Source organism: Bidens hawaiensis, unplaced genomic scaffold, assembly GCF_021521415.1.
Source record: "Bidens hawaiensis isolate Kalapana, Puna unplaced genomic scaffold, B.hawaiensis_p1.1 tig00016121_1, whole genome shotgun sequence".
Lineage (NCBI taxonomy): Eukaryota > Viridiplantae > Streptophyta > Magnoliopsida > Asterales > Asteraceae > Bidens > Bidens hawaiensis.
In genome coordinates this window covers 509,457-527,703 of record NW_027492466.1, presented here as the reverse complement: position 1 = coordinate 527,703, position 18,247 = coordinate 509,457, and the positions used below count along the sequence as shown (strand labels likewise).

At 35.8% G+C, this 18,247-nt stretch overlaps 1 protein-coding gene across 1 annotated transcript; it reads left to right on the top strand.

Moving 5' to 3' along the window:
* The first annotated feature begins 1,422 nt into the window (after positions 1-1,422).
* LOC143550653 (uncharacterized) lies at positions 1,423-2,142 on the top strand. Its single transcript, XM_077041265.1, has one exon. It carries the CDS (start codon positions 1,423-1,425, stop codon positions 2,140-2,142), a length of 720 nt encoding a protein of 239 aa, XP_076897380.1.
* Positions 2,143-18,247: the final 16,105 nt, after the last annotated feature.

Sequence of the window (18,247 nt, the reverse complement as noted above, 5' to 3'; positions counted from 1 at the left end):
CAGCCCATATCACTAAGCAACTGGCTGTTGTGCTTCCAGAAATGGTGGCTCAAATACACCAAACCATTGCTTCCAATTCGAACTCAGCCACTTCGGGTTCGAACTCCAACTCTTGTCGATACAAGACCTTCACCGACACGAATCCTCTTAAGTTTGATGGCTCTGAAGGTGCCACTGCCCTACTGGAATTGTACCAAAGTATGGAGAGTACTTTCCTCCATATTGAATGTCCCAAGGACAAGAAGCCACGCTTTGCTTTAAGTGTCTTAGAAAAAAGAGCCCTAACTTGGTGGATGCAAGAAAAATCCACCCGTGGTGCTGAAGTAGCCATGGCCTTGCCATGGGAGTAACTTAAGGAAATCATAACCGAAGAGTTCTGTCCACCCAATGAACACATGAATCTTGAGGTGGAATTTTAGAATCTTAAGCAAGAGGGTGGTGATAACGTTACCTACACCGCTCGCTTCAACAAGCTTAGCATCTTGGTGCCACATCTTGTCACTCCTCTCTCTCGTGGGATTAGCAAGTATGTACGGGGTTTACCAAGACAAATCCAAGACTCGGTTCAAAGCAGTGCTCCCAAAACTCTTCGCGAGGCAGTTGTCCTTGCTGCATCCTTTTCTGACAACCACGTTAAGGCGGGAACCATCAAAGGCAGTAGAAAGACTGTTGAAAAAACCGTGGCCGAACCTTCCAAAGAGGTTAAGGCTAAAGCCACATCCAAACCGCAACAACAACAACAACAACCATTCCTAGAAATGAAAGCAAAACTATGCCTTAACCCAACAAAACCCACCTCAACCTCAATACCAACAAACCCAAACACAAAACCTTCAAGCTCCACCCCAAAAGAAACCTTACCATGGACCTCACCCGTTTTGCCAAATATGCCAATGACACCATCAACTCGGAATCCCTTGCCGAAAATGCACCCATTGTGGCCGTTTTGGACACCTGCTAAGCGCATGTTTCGAACTCATGCGTATCCAACCAACCCTCACCAAACCACCCCGCACTCCCCACGCTTTCAACCAAAACCGTGTTTTAACTCAAACTCAACCTATTTCTCAAGCTTACCCCACCCCTAGAGCGTGTTTCAATTGTGGAGATCCTAGTCATTTTCTCAACGCGTGTCCCCGACTACCATATCAAGTCCAAATGGCCGCTCCGCCTATGTACCCTGCTCAAACCTATTAAGTTTAGGCCTTTCAACCAGTTTCGCAACTTATGGCCAACCAAGTTGTTCAACCGGTTCATGCCAATTAAGCCTCGACTTCTCAAACTACACCAGTCGTACCCAATTCACGTGGGAGGGCATTCGTGATCAATTCAAATCAAGCCCAGCATAACAATGATGTGGTGAACGGTACGTTCTTGGTTAATAACGTGTATGCATCCATTTTATTCGATACCGGTGCCGATATGAGTTTTGTGTCATTTAATTTTGAGCCTATGCTTTTGTCGTCTCGTTCTAAACTCGAAAGTTCCTTTACGGTTGAAGTCGCGAATGGTAAAACTATCTTGATTGACTTGGTTATTCGTGGTTGCGCTCCAAATCTCAACGACTATGATTTTCCTGTTGATCTCATTCCTATGCAACTCGGAAGTTTTGATATCATAGTAGGAATGGATTGGTTAGCTCAACACCGTTCTGAAATCGTGTGCTTTGAGAAGTATATTTGTATCCCGCTAGACGACGATCGGATTTTGCGTATTTTCGAGAAGCCATCCAAGGGGCTCAAGCTTATGTCGTATACTCAAGCCCAAAAATACTTACTTAAAAAGTATGTGGTTTTCCTTGCTAATGTCATGGAAATGAAACAAGAAAAGAAGACAATAAAATGCATTCCGGTAGTTCATTATTTTCCCAAAATTTTCCCTGAAGATGTTTCTGGTTTACCTCATACTCGTGAAGTGGAGTTTCGCATCGATCTTGTGCCTGGTGCGAACCCCGTCGACAAAGCTCCATATCGTCTCGCACCTTCGGAAATGCAAGAGCTAGCGAGTCAACTCCAAGAAATCTCTAGCAAAGGTTTCATCCACCCAAGTTCGTCGCCTTGGGGCGCACCTGTTCTTTTCGTTAAAAGAACACTGGTTCCTTTCGAATGTGTATTGATTATCGTGAACTCAAGAAGCTCATGATTAAGAACTGATACCCATTGCCTAGAAATGACGACCTTTTCGATCAACTTCAAGGCGCATCTTACTTTTCAAAAATTGATCGTCGTTCGGGTTATCACCCATTGCGCGTTCATGAGGATGATATACCCAAAACCGCTTTTCAAACTCGTTGCGGACATTAAGAATTTATGGTTATGCCTTTCGGCTTGACCAATGCACCTGCAGTGTTTATGAACCTCATGAACCGCATATGCAAGCTTTATCTCGATAAGTTCGTGATCGTGTTTATTGAAGACATTCTTATTTACTCAAAATCTAAAGTTGAGCATGAAAAACATTTGCATGATATCCTCTTGTTGTTGAAGAAAGAACAACTTTTTGCCAAGTTTTCCAAAGCGAGTTTTAGTTAAACGAAGTTCAATTCCTTGGTCATATCGTTAACGAAAAAGGCATTGTTAGTGCATGGTTTTGGTGTCTGTAGCAATCGAATAAGTTATAGATAGTATAGATTGTATATTTATTGTAAAATGGTCATTCGCTATGGTTTGTATAGCGAATGGGTCCATTTGTTAGTTATCTAGGTTATTCGTTAAGTTATTATCATTCGTTATGAAGGCATAACGAATGGCGTCTAATTCATTACTGAAATATAATGAATGAGGCTAACTTAACGAATGGAGCTACGGCCTATAAATAGGCAGCTCATGTTCATAATAGAGAGAAAGAGAGAGAGAGAGAGAGAGAGTGAGTGAGAGAGAGAGATCTAAGTTATTCTCCATAAGTTATCATTCTCTCCATAATGTATTTATCCTAATTATCAATAAACTATAATTTAACGTATTGATCGATCTAGTGTATATCGCAAATGATGCTTTGGGTTAGCGGCTAGATCTTGGCTCGTGTTAAGTTCTCACAGGCATTCATGTTGATCCCGTTAAAATTAAATCCGTTAAAAATTGGAAGACCCCGACTACACTTACGAAAGTTCGATCCTTTCTTGGTCTCGCTGGTTATTACCGTCGTTTCATTTTGAACTTTTCCAAGATTGCTTTACCCCTCACCGCCTTAACTTATAATCGTAAACCATATGAGTGGGGGGCTAACCAAGATGAAGCTTTTCAAACGTTGAAGCGTATGCTTTGCAACGCTCCTATCCTAGCCCTTCCCGAAGGAAACGAGGATTTTGTTATCAATTGCGATGCCTCGAATCAAGGTCCCGGTTGCGTTCTCATGTAACGAGGAAATGTCATCGCCTATGCATCACAACAACAGGAGGTTCATGAAAAGAATTACACGACACACGACCTTGAGCTTGGTGTTGTTGTATTCGCGTTGAAATTTGGAGACACTATTTGTATGGAAAGAAATGTGTGGTATTCACCGATCACAAGAGCCTCCAACATATTTTTTACCAAAGATATTTAAACATGAGGCAACGACGATGGGCCGACCTCCTTTGTGACTATGATTGCGAAATACGTTACAATACCGGTAAAGCAAATGTATTAGCCCTTAGTCGCAAAATCCATGTCAAAATCATTTTTCTTCTAAGTGTTGTTATCCTGACCGATCTTCAGCTACGTGTCTTTGAGTCCCAACACATCTCTGTCACTGAAGGGAATTTGTACAAAGAGATGTCGTGTGGTGCTGAACACCAACTTGAAACCAAGCGTGATGGTTTGCTCTATTTTTTTAACTGCCTTTGGGTCCAAGATCTTGACAATCTTCGCACGTTTATAATGGACGAAGCTCACAAGTCACGATATTCTATCCACCCCGGTGTGGATAAAATGTATTTCGACCTTCAAACTACTTTCGGTTAGCCTGGAATGAAGAAAGATATCGCTATCTATGTCGGAAAATGTTTAACATGTGCTAAGGTAAAAGCCGAGCATCAAAAACCTGCTGGTTTGTTCGTGCAACCTTTTATTCCTTTATGGAAGTTGGAGAACATTACGATGGACTTCCTCACAAAACTTCCCACCACCAATTTGCAACATGATAGTATTTGGGTAATCGTCGATCGATTAACCAAATCAGCCCATTTCATTCCCATTCCAGAAAAGCTTTCGATTGATTAGCTCGCTCAAATCTATGTCAACGAGATTGTTTGTCGCCATGGTATACCTTTGAGTATCATATCTGACCGTGATGGTCATTTCGTGTCTCATTTTTGGAATTCGCTTCAAACCGCTTTGGGAACCCGTAAAGATCTTAACACCGCTTATCATCCTCAAACGGATGGTCAGTCTGAAAGAACCATTCAAACCCTTGAGGACATGCTAAGAACTTGTGTGCTTGATTTTGGTGGTAATTACTTATCTTCCGTTGGTTGAGTTTTCATACAATAATAGTTATCATTCGAGCATCAAAATGGCTCCATTCAAAATCCTTGAATGAATCGGAGATATTGCTTATCGCCTCGAGCTCCCGCAAGAGCTTTCAAGGCATCCATCCTATGTCTCATGTTTCGAACCTTCGAAAGTGTCTAGATGACGAGAACCTTCATATCCCTCTCAATGAGGTACGTATCGATAAGACAACGCAATTTGTTGAGAGAGCGATGGAAATAGTGGATCGAATGGATAAAGAAAACAAGCGTAGTCGAATCCCTTTGGTCAAGGTTCGTTGGGAATCTAAGCGCGGTGCGGAAGTCACTTGGGAACGTGAAGACCAAATGAAGTCTAAGTATCCGCATCTTTTTGCTACGGATGTTAATTCCTAATTTCGGGACGAAATTTCTTAAAAGTTGGTAATGTTGTGACATTCGTCAAGTTCAGTGTCGTGTTTACGTACATTTTATTACCGTTTGTAGTCGGATCTACGTATTTAATAAAAAACGTCCAATTATTAATTATGTTATTTAGTTTATCTTTATTGTTTAATTTACGCACGACTCATAATAATATAATTTATAATCGTTTAAAGTATCTAATATGTGAACTTTTAGTCCCCACACTATATTGTTTACATTGATCGCCAAACCAAACTATGAGGACTAGTTTGCAAATATTATTCAAATCTTCTTCTTCCCCCTTCTTTCCCATCACCACTGACAGCCCCCCCCCCCCCTCCATATCTAGCTTCTACTTAACCCATAAAATCCGGAATTTGATTAATGAGTTTGATCCTTAACATACACGCTCCATCTTGTTATGGTATAACGCGTAATTGACATCTAAAACAAATCAATTACGAACCATTTTCGTTAACTTTGAACGCGACTGATTGACCCTATAACTTAATAAATATTCAACCAAAATGGAATTAAACGAGCATACACCACCTCCTCACAATCCCGAACATAATCCATATGGGAATTGCGACTAATAAACAGTTAATGAACTCGTTTGAATTCATTTTCTGGCCGCAACCCTAACTCGTCGTCCTCGAGCAATCCGTAACCAATTAAGGTAATGGTGTCATGCATTTTGACCGGTTTACAATTGGGAACAAAATCCCTCTGTCAATTTTGATTGACAGAGGGTAAACAACGATTAATTGAAATTAATTGAATTGGGGTTCTTTTGAATTGGAGATTAATATGAGATTGTTGTTATATATTTTGTTCCGTTTCATGATCTTAATGAGTTAGTCACTGGCCCAGTTGGCCAGTGCACTTTGTGCTAAAACCAAGAACCGGCCAGGGGCGCGGGTTCGAACCCCATCGTCCGGTTTTGTGATTTTTTTGTTATTTCTTTTGAATTTTGTTAACCATGTGTACCTTTTTAATTATAATAATAATAATAATAATAATAATAATAATAATAATAATAATATTCAAACCTAATATTGTTTACGCTTGTTTAACAACCCGAACACCATCAAACTCTTGATAGAAATTATCGTTAAACGTTTTCGGGTGTGTGTGTATATATATATATATAATAAATTAAAAATATGCATATTTTTTTACTATAATAATAACATAAATAATAATAATGATTATTCAGAACACTTAAAATAACAAAAAAAAAATCCAATTTAACGTTGTCGCAAATCCGTTATAAACTCATTTCTGTGTGTCTTGCTTGCGTATATCGGTTAAGTATTTATTTCGTTTACATCATACTAATTAGGACAAATTGTCGGGACTTCTCACGGAACCATCTAGTTGCTTTAATCGTTACCATCTCCTCGTTACTGTATTCCTTATTCCAAGTGAGTTCTTGATAACCCTTTTTAACGCTTTTAATAAATTTTTGGGGTGTAGCATGTCACAAGTTTTATCTCGTTATTATGTACTTCGTTATAAACTGATTCACAATTATCGTACATGTTAATATTATTCTTGCATATTGTTTATGATTATACGTGAACTTTCTTGCTACGTGTTTACTATTCTTATGGTGGAAGTTACGCAAACGCATACACATAGTGGGAGGGTCCGACGAGACGTACCAGCGCCGTCTAACGTTATGACTTCGGTTGTTCGTAAGGTGGTTCTCATTTCCCCTATTACTACGGCCTCGGCTAAAGGAACGGGAGGACGACATTAATTGATTTCATTTACTTTACTCTTGGATATTTAATACATTACGAAAGTTGAATCGCGCCTTTTATATATATGTATACGCAAAAACTTATGAAAACTCACCAACTTAATTGTTGAAAAATCTATTATTTTCAACGTGCTACAGGTTGAATCGATGGGTGCTAAGGATGAAGATCATTAGTATACCTTTGGTTATTTGAATAAAGAACTTATTTATTGTTTTGATGAAGTGTTTTCATGTTATTTTTATTAATAATAATAATTGTGTACTTATTATGTTACGAAATAAAATAAATATAATTATTGCCACTTTAATAGTGTTACGAGCTATGAGTGATCTGTACGTTACACCCGGGCGTATTCCGCTTAAAGACGGGGTGTTACACATGAGACTCTCTAAATTGCGTAAACTAGCTAATTACACTCGACAAACCAACATGACTATTTATTTTTATATTTGTTTAAGAGGTTTTAAATTACTATTATTAAACTAATAAATTAACCTAATTTTGAAAAGACGAGTAAATAAAACAAAAGACAATTTAATTCGATTTACTTAGATGATGATGATGATGATGATGATGATGATGATGATGATGATGAAAAACCAACTAGGCTAGAATCCTCAAAGTTACAGTTATCAATTAATCGGAAAATGTTTGTTATGAAACTGAGATCTTAAAATAGGCACTTAAAAGAAAACACGAACAGGACCCCTAACCCTTATCAAAAACACCCATATGGGTTTCTAATGAGTTTTAAGACTCACCATATTATATATTAGACTCCCTTACGGTTATCTATTTAATTATGAACGAGTACTATTCTACCTTACAGCGCGAAAATCAAAGGTAGTTTAATAAATTCAATTGACTCGATAGATAATGTTAACCAATCAAACCTAGACGGACTCCTTACGAAGATCTAAATCTAGCAATCTTAATCAACAAAAACCTATCAGATAATCTATCACCTTACAACTTTCTAGATTAGCAGCACACTTTTATTCGTTTGACTAATATTATTGTCCATATGATCTTATTCGAATTCAATCATAAACTAGTCAAAAACACACAGTAGATGACCTAACAAAATCATATTCTTAGAAACAATCACCAAGGATAATGTGGAACAATAAACTCATCAATCAAAAACAAGCATACATATGCATCAATTAAAAAAAAATCAAACTGTATGCTAATCCATAAAACCAAAACGAAAAGCATAATCCAAATAAAATCAAACATTAACAAAGGTTCATCGATAGCGTTGGCAGTCTAAAACGTTTAGCCTAGCATCAAAAAATCAAACAAAATAATTATAAAGAAGTGCATGATGAAAAACAGTTAAACAAAAGATTAAAGGCGATAAAACCCGTAGTCTTCAATCTCGATCAAATACCACTTTACCGAATGATTCCCTACCTTCAAAACCGCCAAAATACGCAATTCTAAGCTCTAAGAAACTCCAAAATCGGCTGGTGGTCGAAGGTCTTCCTTCAGGTTAAGGTTAAGGGTGTTTATATAGTGCAACTGGGCTTTAAACCTGACAAAATACGGAACTTTCTGGAATTTTTGTTCTAGGCGCTACACAACTAGGTATGGCCTTCTTGGCCGCACAACATGGCTTGCTCAAGGGCTAGACATTGGCCGGTCCGACCGGCTATCACTCCAAGTTCTTTCCGGTTCAATCATGATTTGTCCTGGTTCCTCGTTTTAGCTCATTTTAAAACGTTTTTCGCCCTTTTCAACCACATTCAACTCACGGAACATATATAACACAAATATGTTAGTAGTATACAAATTCTAATTAAAAACGAACAAAAACTAATAAAATAATATATATATATATATATATATATATATATATATATATATATATATATATATATATATATATATATATCAGATGCCCTCTTCAACCAATTCAAGTGTCACCTTTTGAACAAATCTTTCATCACAAACCAGATTTTCCATTCCCTCGGGTTTTTGGCTCTCGGTGTTACCCACGTCTTCGTGCATACAATAAGCATAAAATGGATTTGATGTGGTCTAAATTATACATAATTTATATCAATATTTCATACACATATGAGTATATTTAGCCTTGTTTTAATTATTTTGGTACTCGAACATGTTTCTTATTTAAAAAGTTAGGCTAATAATAATAATAATAATAATCTATATCTATATCAATATTTATATAAAGAGGAAGAGTGATGGTCATCAAGGTCATTTCATAATTATATGACAAGGATAAAAAAGACATTTCATAATTCATGGTTTATGAAATTACTCTTTTATCCTTTTGCTTAGGTCATTTTATAATTTCATGACAGGAACAAAATTGACATTTCATGACCACAAAATTGACAGGGAACCTTCTATTTCCAATTTAATGCAAAACAAATAAATTAAAGACGGAAAAATCAAGTTTTTGTTATTTCAATCATATCATTTATTCATTTAACATATAAAGCAAAATATTTAAATAGAAACTAGGATTTAAGACCCCCCGCGCTTCGCGATGAGACCTTTAAATCGGGAAAAAAAAAAAGATAAGTAAAAACTTTAAACCATAAACTCGCTGCAAGTCGACGCGAAGTCAGTCTGTATCAAGTTACGAAATTGAAACTAAACAAAATAAGTACACCTTTCAATTTCAAAATACAACAAATTATATGAGAACCAAAAAACCCGGCACGTTATAGCTGCGAACGAACACAATTTCAGTTAGTATCAACGATACCAACACAAATTTGTAAACATAAATAGTAAGCGAAAAATATATTTTAAAGGGGATGTACAAACGTTGAAACATGGATATATAAATAAAACCATGCGATGAGATATTTTGAAATCATGAAAAAGTTTCGCCCATTGTAGTGGTGAACAATAAAAAAAATATGAAAGCAAGGTATAAAAATTCATTTAACCGACAAAACAAAACATGTAAAGCCTACACTTGTCCAAATTTAATTTTTAAAAATATACTTTGTTAAATATTTTAATTAGTTGAAATAAAAAGTTAAACAAAAAAATATATATCATCATATTTGTTTATGGAATAATTGCAATGATTTAGTGGTTATAATTAATAATTACTAAAATACTAAAAAATTTAAATAGTAAATTGAATAGTGAGTTTATAAGAAGAATTGAATCCTCTTTTTAATATTATATATCAAAACCGTAGCAAAAGAGTACAACACATACGTTGATCCGGATTTTACGCGAGTACGATGTGAAGGGTAGGCGGGTTTCACGGGTATTACTTATTTACCGAGCTGCAAACTTACATGCTACAATTTATCTGGTAATACCCATGATATAGAAACGTTTACGATCCAAGAGATTGATAGGACTTTTAACTTTTGTTAGTTGTATAATTTCAACCTTTAAGAGTCCTCTTGTGCATGAATGTTGATTACTTTGATAGTGTTTAATTTGCTGTTAAAGTATACTTATAATTTCGATAATAATTCATTTTAGCTAAGTGATTAGAAATTTTGTGGGAAACACTTGAATTAATGCAATACATTATATATTCGGCTTGTAAATGAACTGAACGAAAACAAATAAGGGCATATTCATTTTGGTTAATGTCCGTTCATTAAGAAAATAAACATGTTCCTGTTCATTAATGTTTGTTCATTCAGAACCTAAATTGACATAATTGAGACAAATATAAAACAACACAAACAAGCATAAGTTAGCATTAATGAACACAAGTGAAAAGTTCTAATACATAACAACTCATCTAAAAACACATCTATATTAGTGTTTTAAATTTACATGATTTGTTCATAATATCATCACGAGTCTACAAAATTACAGCAAAACGATCCCCTTTTGAGTTTATATTTATATAAATATAACTATTTTATTATTTATTAAAATTAAATGAACATAAACAAATAAACATAAACGAACGAACATAAACGGATGTTTACGAACATAAATGAAAGAACAAAAAGCGTGTTCATGTTTGTTTGTTTAGTTAAGTGAAACAAAAATTTTGTGCATGCCCATTCACTTAATTAAATTAACGAACTTCCTGCTGAATAGTTCATGAGCGTTCGGTTTGTTTACATGTCTATTTATATTATTATCAGATCATGTATAAATTCATTACAACTATCATTGTCATTACAGTGGATGATGTGCAATTTGAAGCTCTCCTCAAAATTGTGATGTAACCAGATCCGACATTGAAAGCAAAGAACCATCTTGTTATATTTGATGAGAACTTAAGGAAGTTAGTAGACAAGATGTTTGATGTAATGTACAAGTTCTCTTTTCTGTGTATCTGTAGTGTTGTATTTTCTCATGGTTTATGTGCAATACTGTTGATTATTAGTTGTTGATTTCATAGCAAAATAAAAATTGTTAAAGTGTCAACCCAGTTACAAATATATTCAGTAGTTATTGGAATTTTAAGTGTGTTTTTGTATGTTGTGGACTCCGTATTGTTGGAAATTTGTGGAAGGTTATTGCAATTTTCAAAGCATATTTTTATTGCTGGAGAAGTGAAATTCATATAATGTCAAGATTTGCGTTACTGTGTAGTGGTTTTAACATATCAGCAATGTTAAAGTGCCACGTAGGCGTTGGGCCTTTACCAAAACCACCATTTCACAATGGTGTATTGGTTTTAACTAATAAGTTAAATTAAATAAAAAAATTTAATATGCATGCATGTTATTGGTGGAAGCTGAGGTGACAGCTTAATGACTCACCTAAATATCTTAACTACACAAAACTTAATATCTATATTTATGTTATATATAAACAATAGCAAGGATCTCTTAAAATTAATGAGGTACAAGATTCATTGTTTTAGGTATAAGACATAATGCATATGATTTTGAAAATTTAGGGGTAAAAGTTTTTTAATTCACTAATGTTCACCGTAAACTTTCATTTACAATTAATAGATAAAACATTTGTCCTTTAACTTCACTTTAATTTGAGTATCGTATTGCTATACCTTTTAGTTTTTGTCATAATTCGAACTTTTGTAAGTTAAAGACCTTGTGCTCAACTCAAGCCTAGAAATAATCTTGTTTAGCAAACGACCCTGAGATTCACTTATCGATCACGAGTAGGGTCGCAAACCTAAACGAGCCCAATTTTGACCGATTTTTAAAAGAAATGAAGAATGACCAAGTTAAGAACTGAGCACATTTAAAAGTTATATTTGAAATGACTTTTGTCATTGTTCATATTTTTTTAGAACGGGACACTGTCAGACAATGGTTGTAGAAGAGAAGTTTGGTTTGTAAATTTTAATGACAACGAATTAACTGGTTGGCAGAGCATCATTATATTAAATACCATGTAAATTTGTTGTATAAAATTGAAAATTTACCCACCATAGTTACAAATATATTCAGTAGTTATTGGAATTTTAAGTGTGTTATTGTATGTTGTGGACTCCGTATTGTTGACAATTTGTGGAAGGTTATTGCAATTTGCAAAGCATATTTTTATTTTTGGAGAAGTGCAATTCATATAATGTCAAGATTTACATTATTGTGTAGTGGTTTTAACATATCAGCAATGTTAAAGTGCCACGTAGGCGTTGGGCCTTTACCAAAACCACCATTTCACAATGGTGTATTGGTTTTAAATAATAAGTAAAATTAAATAAAAGTTCAATATGCATGCATGCTATTGGTGGAAGCTGAGGTAGCAGGTTAATAACACTCCTAAATATCTTAACTACACACAACTTAATATCTATGTTTATGCTATATATAAACCAAATAGCAAGGATATCTTAAATTTAAAGAGGTACAAGATTTATTGTTTTAGGTACAAGCCATAATGCATATGATTTTGAAAATTCAGGGGTAAAATGTAATTTAATTCACCAATGTTCACCGTAAACTTTCATTTACAATAAATAGATAGAAAATTTGTCCTTCAACTTCACTTTAATTTGAGTATCGTATTGATATACTTTTAGTTTAAAAAAAATTAACATGTTACCTAATTACCTGTTAGAAAAACTTGCAACATGTCAAGTCGGGCGAAATCGTGGTCATGTGTAAAGCTAGATTAGGGTCAGAACGAGTCACAAAAAAGGGTTAATTTGGTTCGAGGCAGGTTAGTATGGGTTTGATTCGAAATGAGTCAAGTTAGAACACGTTTCAGATTACGACGTCGATTAATACGGATTCGGGTCAAAACAGTTTGGTTTAAAATATGATTTATGTGAAATTACTGTATATTTCAGCTTTGTTTCTTGGTTATTGCCATTGATCACGCAGATGCCATTATTTACATGCATCGAGGCTGATAAACGTGTGCCCAACACCACGTAACGCACGCAACCTAATCTTGGTATGTGCTCAACCCGGCGCCACGCTGTAACATCCCGTTTTTCGGGTTCTGGTTAATAAATGAAATATGAGTTATTATGAGTCGGGCTAGTGTTGGGTTAAATGGATATGGGTTATGGACTTGGGTTATGAAAGAAGGAAAAAGACCATGGGCTTAAGCCCATGATCCATAAATATATAAACCTTTAATACCCATTTAATGTCATTTCACACATATTTCATACACCTCCCAAAACACACACTTAAGCTCTATCTCTCTCTAGTTTCTCTCCTTCTAGCCGAAATCACCAAGGAAAACCGATCCCGATCCAAGGTAATGATAGTATGATATTGTATGAGCTTAAACCCGTTAGATATAATCACGAAACGACGAGCCGACACCATTAAACCGTTTAAGTCATGAGATCTGGGTGAAATCGGGTATAAACCGAACCTATGATGAGCTTAGGGTCACCCTAGCTCAGATCTGGATCGAACGAGATGAAAACGGTGAAAAACGAGTTAAAACTCGTTTTTCCGACGAATCCGCGATTTTCCGGCAGCTTTCCGGCGGCGGCACCGGAAAAGTTAATACGAGGTAAATGATGTAAGGGAATGTTCTGACATTCCCTGACCTAACCCTAATTAGCTAATGGGAAGTTAACGAATTAGAGGTAATTCGTTAACGAGGAGTTAACGAATTAGAAGCATTTCGTCAAGCGATTCATTGAGAATAAAATAACGAACTAGCTTCTGATTCGCTATGACCATTCGTTAAAGGAGATAACGATTAGAAGATCCTATTCGTTACGTGGACTGATTCGTTACTTGGACTGATTCGCTACATGAACTGATTCGTTTATAAACCAGTTCGTTAAAGGGTTCAATTCGTTATAAGAACCAGTTCGCTAAGATAAGCCAGTTCGTTAAGAACCGAGTAACGAATTAAAAGTTTGGCAAAATGACAGAATGGTCCCTGAACTTAGAAAAAGGATGATTCAATTACAAAGAAGCCCTTGGACTTTTAAGTTAGCCAATTAATTAATGATTCAAAATTCTAATGGAAAATGTGATAAGACAGTTAGTGGAAATAAAATTTTTCCAAGATGACATGGCTGCTCGACCCCAACCAGGGGCTCTTCCCCTTGAATCCTGCTAGGGGCTGCCGCCCCTAGACCCCGCTGCCAGAGGCGCTGCCCCCGGACCCCTGTTCGTTGAGGGTTATAATTGGACTAGAAATACGGTATGGATAGTGATAGTAATTAATATGCGTAATTGTTATACAGTTAGTCATGCACAGCTAAAGAGGGGAATAACCGTAAACGGTGAACGCAACCGCATTGAGGTGATTTTCTTGCCCCACTTTCTTATTATGTTTTCGGGGCTGTGTGCATACTCGATGTGGTAGTTAATACACTTACCTTAAGTGGTAAGTGTATGCTTTGTATGATTTATGTTTGATGATTGCTTTACGGTGCGTGAACGATCTTTGGATATTGCATGTACCGTCAGGCGGTAGTTAATGATATGATTGATATATATGACGTACGAATGATGTATGTATGAATATATATGATGTATATGACGTATGAATAATTTATGTATGATATGTTGATGGTACATGAACGCTCTTCGGAGATCGCACACTTTGTCAAGGAAAATAAGTAATAACAGGTGTGGTACAGTAGCATGGAATAAAGGGACCAGACCCTATTAATATCTGTGAGGATAGGGAATAGACCCTCATAATATCTGTGATGGTAGGGACCAGACCCTAATAATATCTGTGATGTTGGGAACCAGACCCTTTATAATATCTGTGATGTTGGGTACCAGACCCTTTATAATATCTGTGATGTTGGGACCAGACCCTTGTAATATCTGTGAGGTTATAGGGCGGAAGGCTCTTTAAATAGTATGGATAGATATGTATGTAAAGTAGAGTATGAATAAAGTACACACCTTCGGGCACGTGTGCAAGTTGGAGAACCGATTGTATGTTGTATGATTAACTAGAACTCACTCAGCGTAGCTGACTTTTAGTATGCACGCAGGTTAACAGATTGAGACAGCTAGTTTGAGCAGGACACATGGCAAGATAGAAGAGGCTGGCATCTGAAGATCTGTCATGATGTTTCGATACTATGTTTATTTATGTTTAAAAAAGACAAGTTATGAATATTTGTAATGAATGGTTGACTATTAATATTATTCCGCAAAAGTTTTAATTAACTCTGATATTCAGAACGGTGTTTATGAGTAAATCCAACGATAAAGTGAGACATCGGTAACGGGGCCTTACACACGTGCGGTGTTGGTTAAGCATGTTATATGTGTTTAATCATCGGTGTAAGGCCCTGTTACCGGTGCCTCACATTTGGACGTTGGATTTACTCATAAACACAGTTCTACCAATCAGAGTTAATTAAAGCTTTGCGCGGAATATATACTTTCAATAAACATTACATATTAATCCATAACTTGTCTTAAAACATTGTTGTCTTTCAATAATTAAAACACTAATTATAAAACATCATAAGTCTTCAGATTCCAGGTTTTTATTCTTCTACCATGTGTCCCGCTCACGCCAGCTATCTCAACCTACTCACCTGCGTGCATACTAAAAGTCAGCTACGCTGAGTTAGTTCTAGTTAATCATACATTATACAATACGTATACTTACCTTCCATTATGCATCCGAAGATTCATAATAATTACTTACTAATTTACTATCATTACATAATTTCATACATACATTCATACTGTATTACTTCCATACTATATAGTTATTATCATTTTCTATCTCATATATTATTAGGTTCAGATCCCTCTTTCCTTGTCTATCTCAGATATTATTAGGGTCTGATCCCTTTCTCGTCTATCTCATATATTATTAGGGTCTGATCCCTCTTTCCTTTGTCTATCTCAGATATTATTAGGGCTGATCCCTTTCTTGTCTATCTCAGATATTATTAGGTTCTGATCCCTTTTTCCTTTGTTTATCTCATATATTATTAGGGTCTGATCCCTTTCTTGTCTATCTAAGATATTATTAGGGTCTGATCCCTTTTTACTTCTCTATCTCAGATATTATTAGGGTCTGATCCCTTTCTTCTCTATCTTAGATATTATTAGAGTCTGATCCCTTATTTCTTCATCTTTGTACATTATGTCTTTACATACCCGTAACATACATATACTTTCTTTAATCATTTATACATACTCGTACGTTGTACACATATAGATATCATATGCATTCATCTTTCATATACATACTTCACTTGTCAATACGTGCAATATTCGAAGATCGTTCACGTACTGACAAGCTTTCATTCACATTCATAACGTAATAACTCTCACATATATCATACATGGCATACGCTTACCATCTAAATTAAGTGTATTGACTGTCACATCGAGTATGCACACAGCCCCGAAAAACATAACAAGGAATGGGGCTAGAAACTCACCTGAACTCTGTTCCTTTCTCCGTTAATAGTTAATCCTTTCTTTAGTTGAGCTCTGCTAACTGTATATAAGTTACACGTATCAATACTCGTCTGATCTAATCTAGTGGTCTAGTATTAGCTTACTTAGCATTTTTATGGTTTTCCTTTATTTTAACTCTCATGTATTTTGATCTCTTAAGTCCTTACATTGCACACCATCACGTGTGCACACATATATGTCTACATTTACAAGTGGCCATGTATCCGGGTCTCAATGTAAGCGAACTTAAGTGTAAGCGAACTTATTGACGAGCGAACTTATATATATATAAACGAACTTATTGATAAGCGAACTTAGATATATAAGCGAACTTATTGATAAGCGAACTTAAATATATAAGAGAACTTACTGATGAGAGAACTTATATATATAAACGAACTTAATGATAAGCGAACTTATATATATAAGCGAACTTATTGATAAGCGAACTTAAGTATATAAGCGAACTTACTGATGAGCGAACTTAGATATATAAGCGAACCTTCTGATAAGCGAACTTAGGTGTGGCGAACTTAACAACAAGCGAATTTATAACAGCGAACTTGTAGCAGCGACTTGCTTGCAAGCGAACTTGCAGCAGCAGCTACAAGTTCATTCTTAATCCCCAGAATCATCTCCATTTTAACGTGTAACCCTTCGATACGATATTAACCAAACCCGTGAGCATTCCCATGATCATTTTTGGGTAAAACTCGGCCCGGAAAAACATAAAGTTTGGACCTTTAGGCTTAAAACGTTCAATACTAGATCTAATGTTTATTTTAAACGAGTCGTTCATGGTTATAAGTTCGTTAGGTTTGTTTTTTTAACATCAAGTTTGCTACTTTAACACTCGTTTGCACCCGATCTAATCTAGGTTCAAGTTTCGAGACTAATCGTTTATAAAAATGTAATCTATAAGATCAAGATCATACCTTTACGTGTTCGTTTGGTCTCGGTTAGCTTGCTTATGGACTCTAGATCTTGTGTATATCTTGTATTTTAGAGATCTATCAAAAACCAACGTTCATTTGACCTTGGATCCCCCTCTTCTCTCTCGGCCGCGTATATGGTGATATGTGTGTGTGTTTTTGAGTGTGTAGAGATTATGGAAAGATGGAATGAGGATTTAGGGTTTTAGGGTGGTTTAAGGGAGTGTTTATACTCCTTAAAGCCCATGGACCTAAGGCCCATCACATCCTTTAATCCATCTTAAATAATCCAAGTCCGTATTCTTTTCCTTATTTAATATTAATTAAATATTAACACACGATAACTAAACACAACTTTCTTTAATTAATGTTACAATATTTGGGATGTTACATTCGGTTACACGCTACAGGCTTTGCATGGGTTACACATACAATTTCGGGTTATGTGTGCATTGTCATCAAGTGACGGATATATCGACACTTATTATGCGTTCAATGTCGTTACGCACGCGCCCGCCGCATCATGCAGGAACCCATGTTTTCACCAAACATGATGTAACCCACGCACAAAAAATCCAACAAACCATATGCACATGCGGCATGCCTACTCGCATTGATGACCCGTTATACATCACACAAAACACTACATACTAATACAAGGGGATAATTTGTGCGGACCCGGGGCAACGCGCGGGCACTTGTGCTAGTAATAATAAAAGAAACACAATTCAGATAATAAGTTCAATATCATGGGTTTATTGGAAATTAAATTATCATATATATTTGTATTATCCTCCAACGCTTCACATCCATACAAATCCAGCATTTTAGTTCTCTTCTTATTCTTTATCATTTTCATCTACAATTTCTTAGAGTTTCACTTCC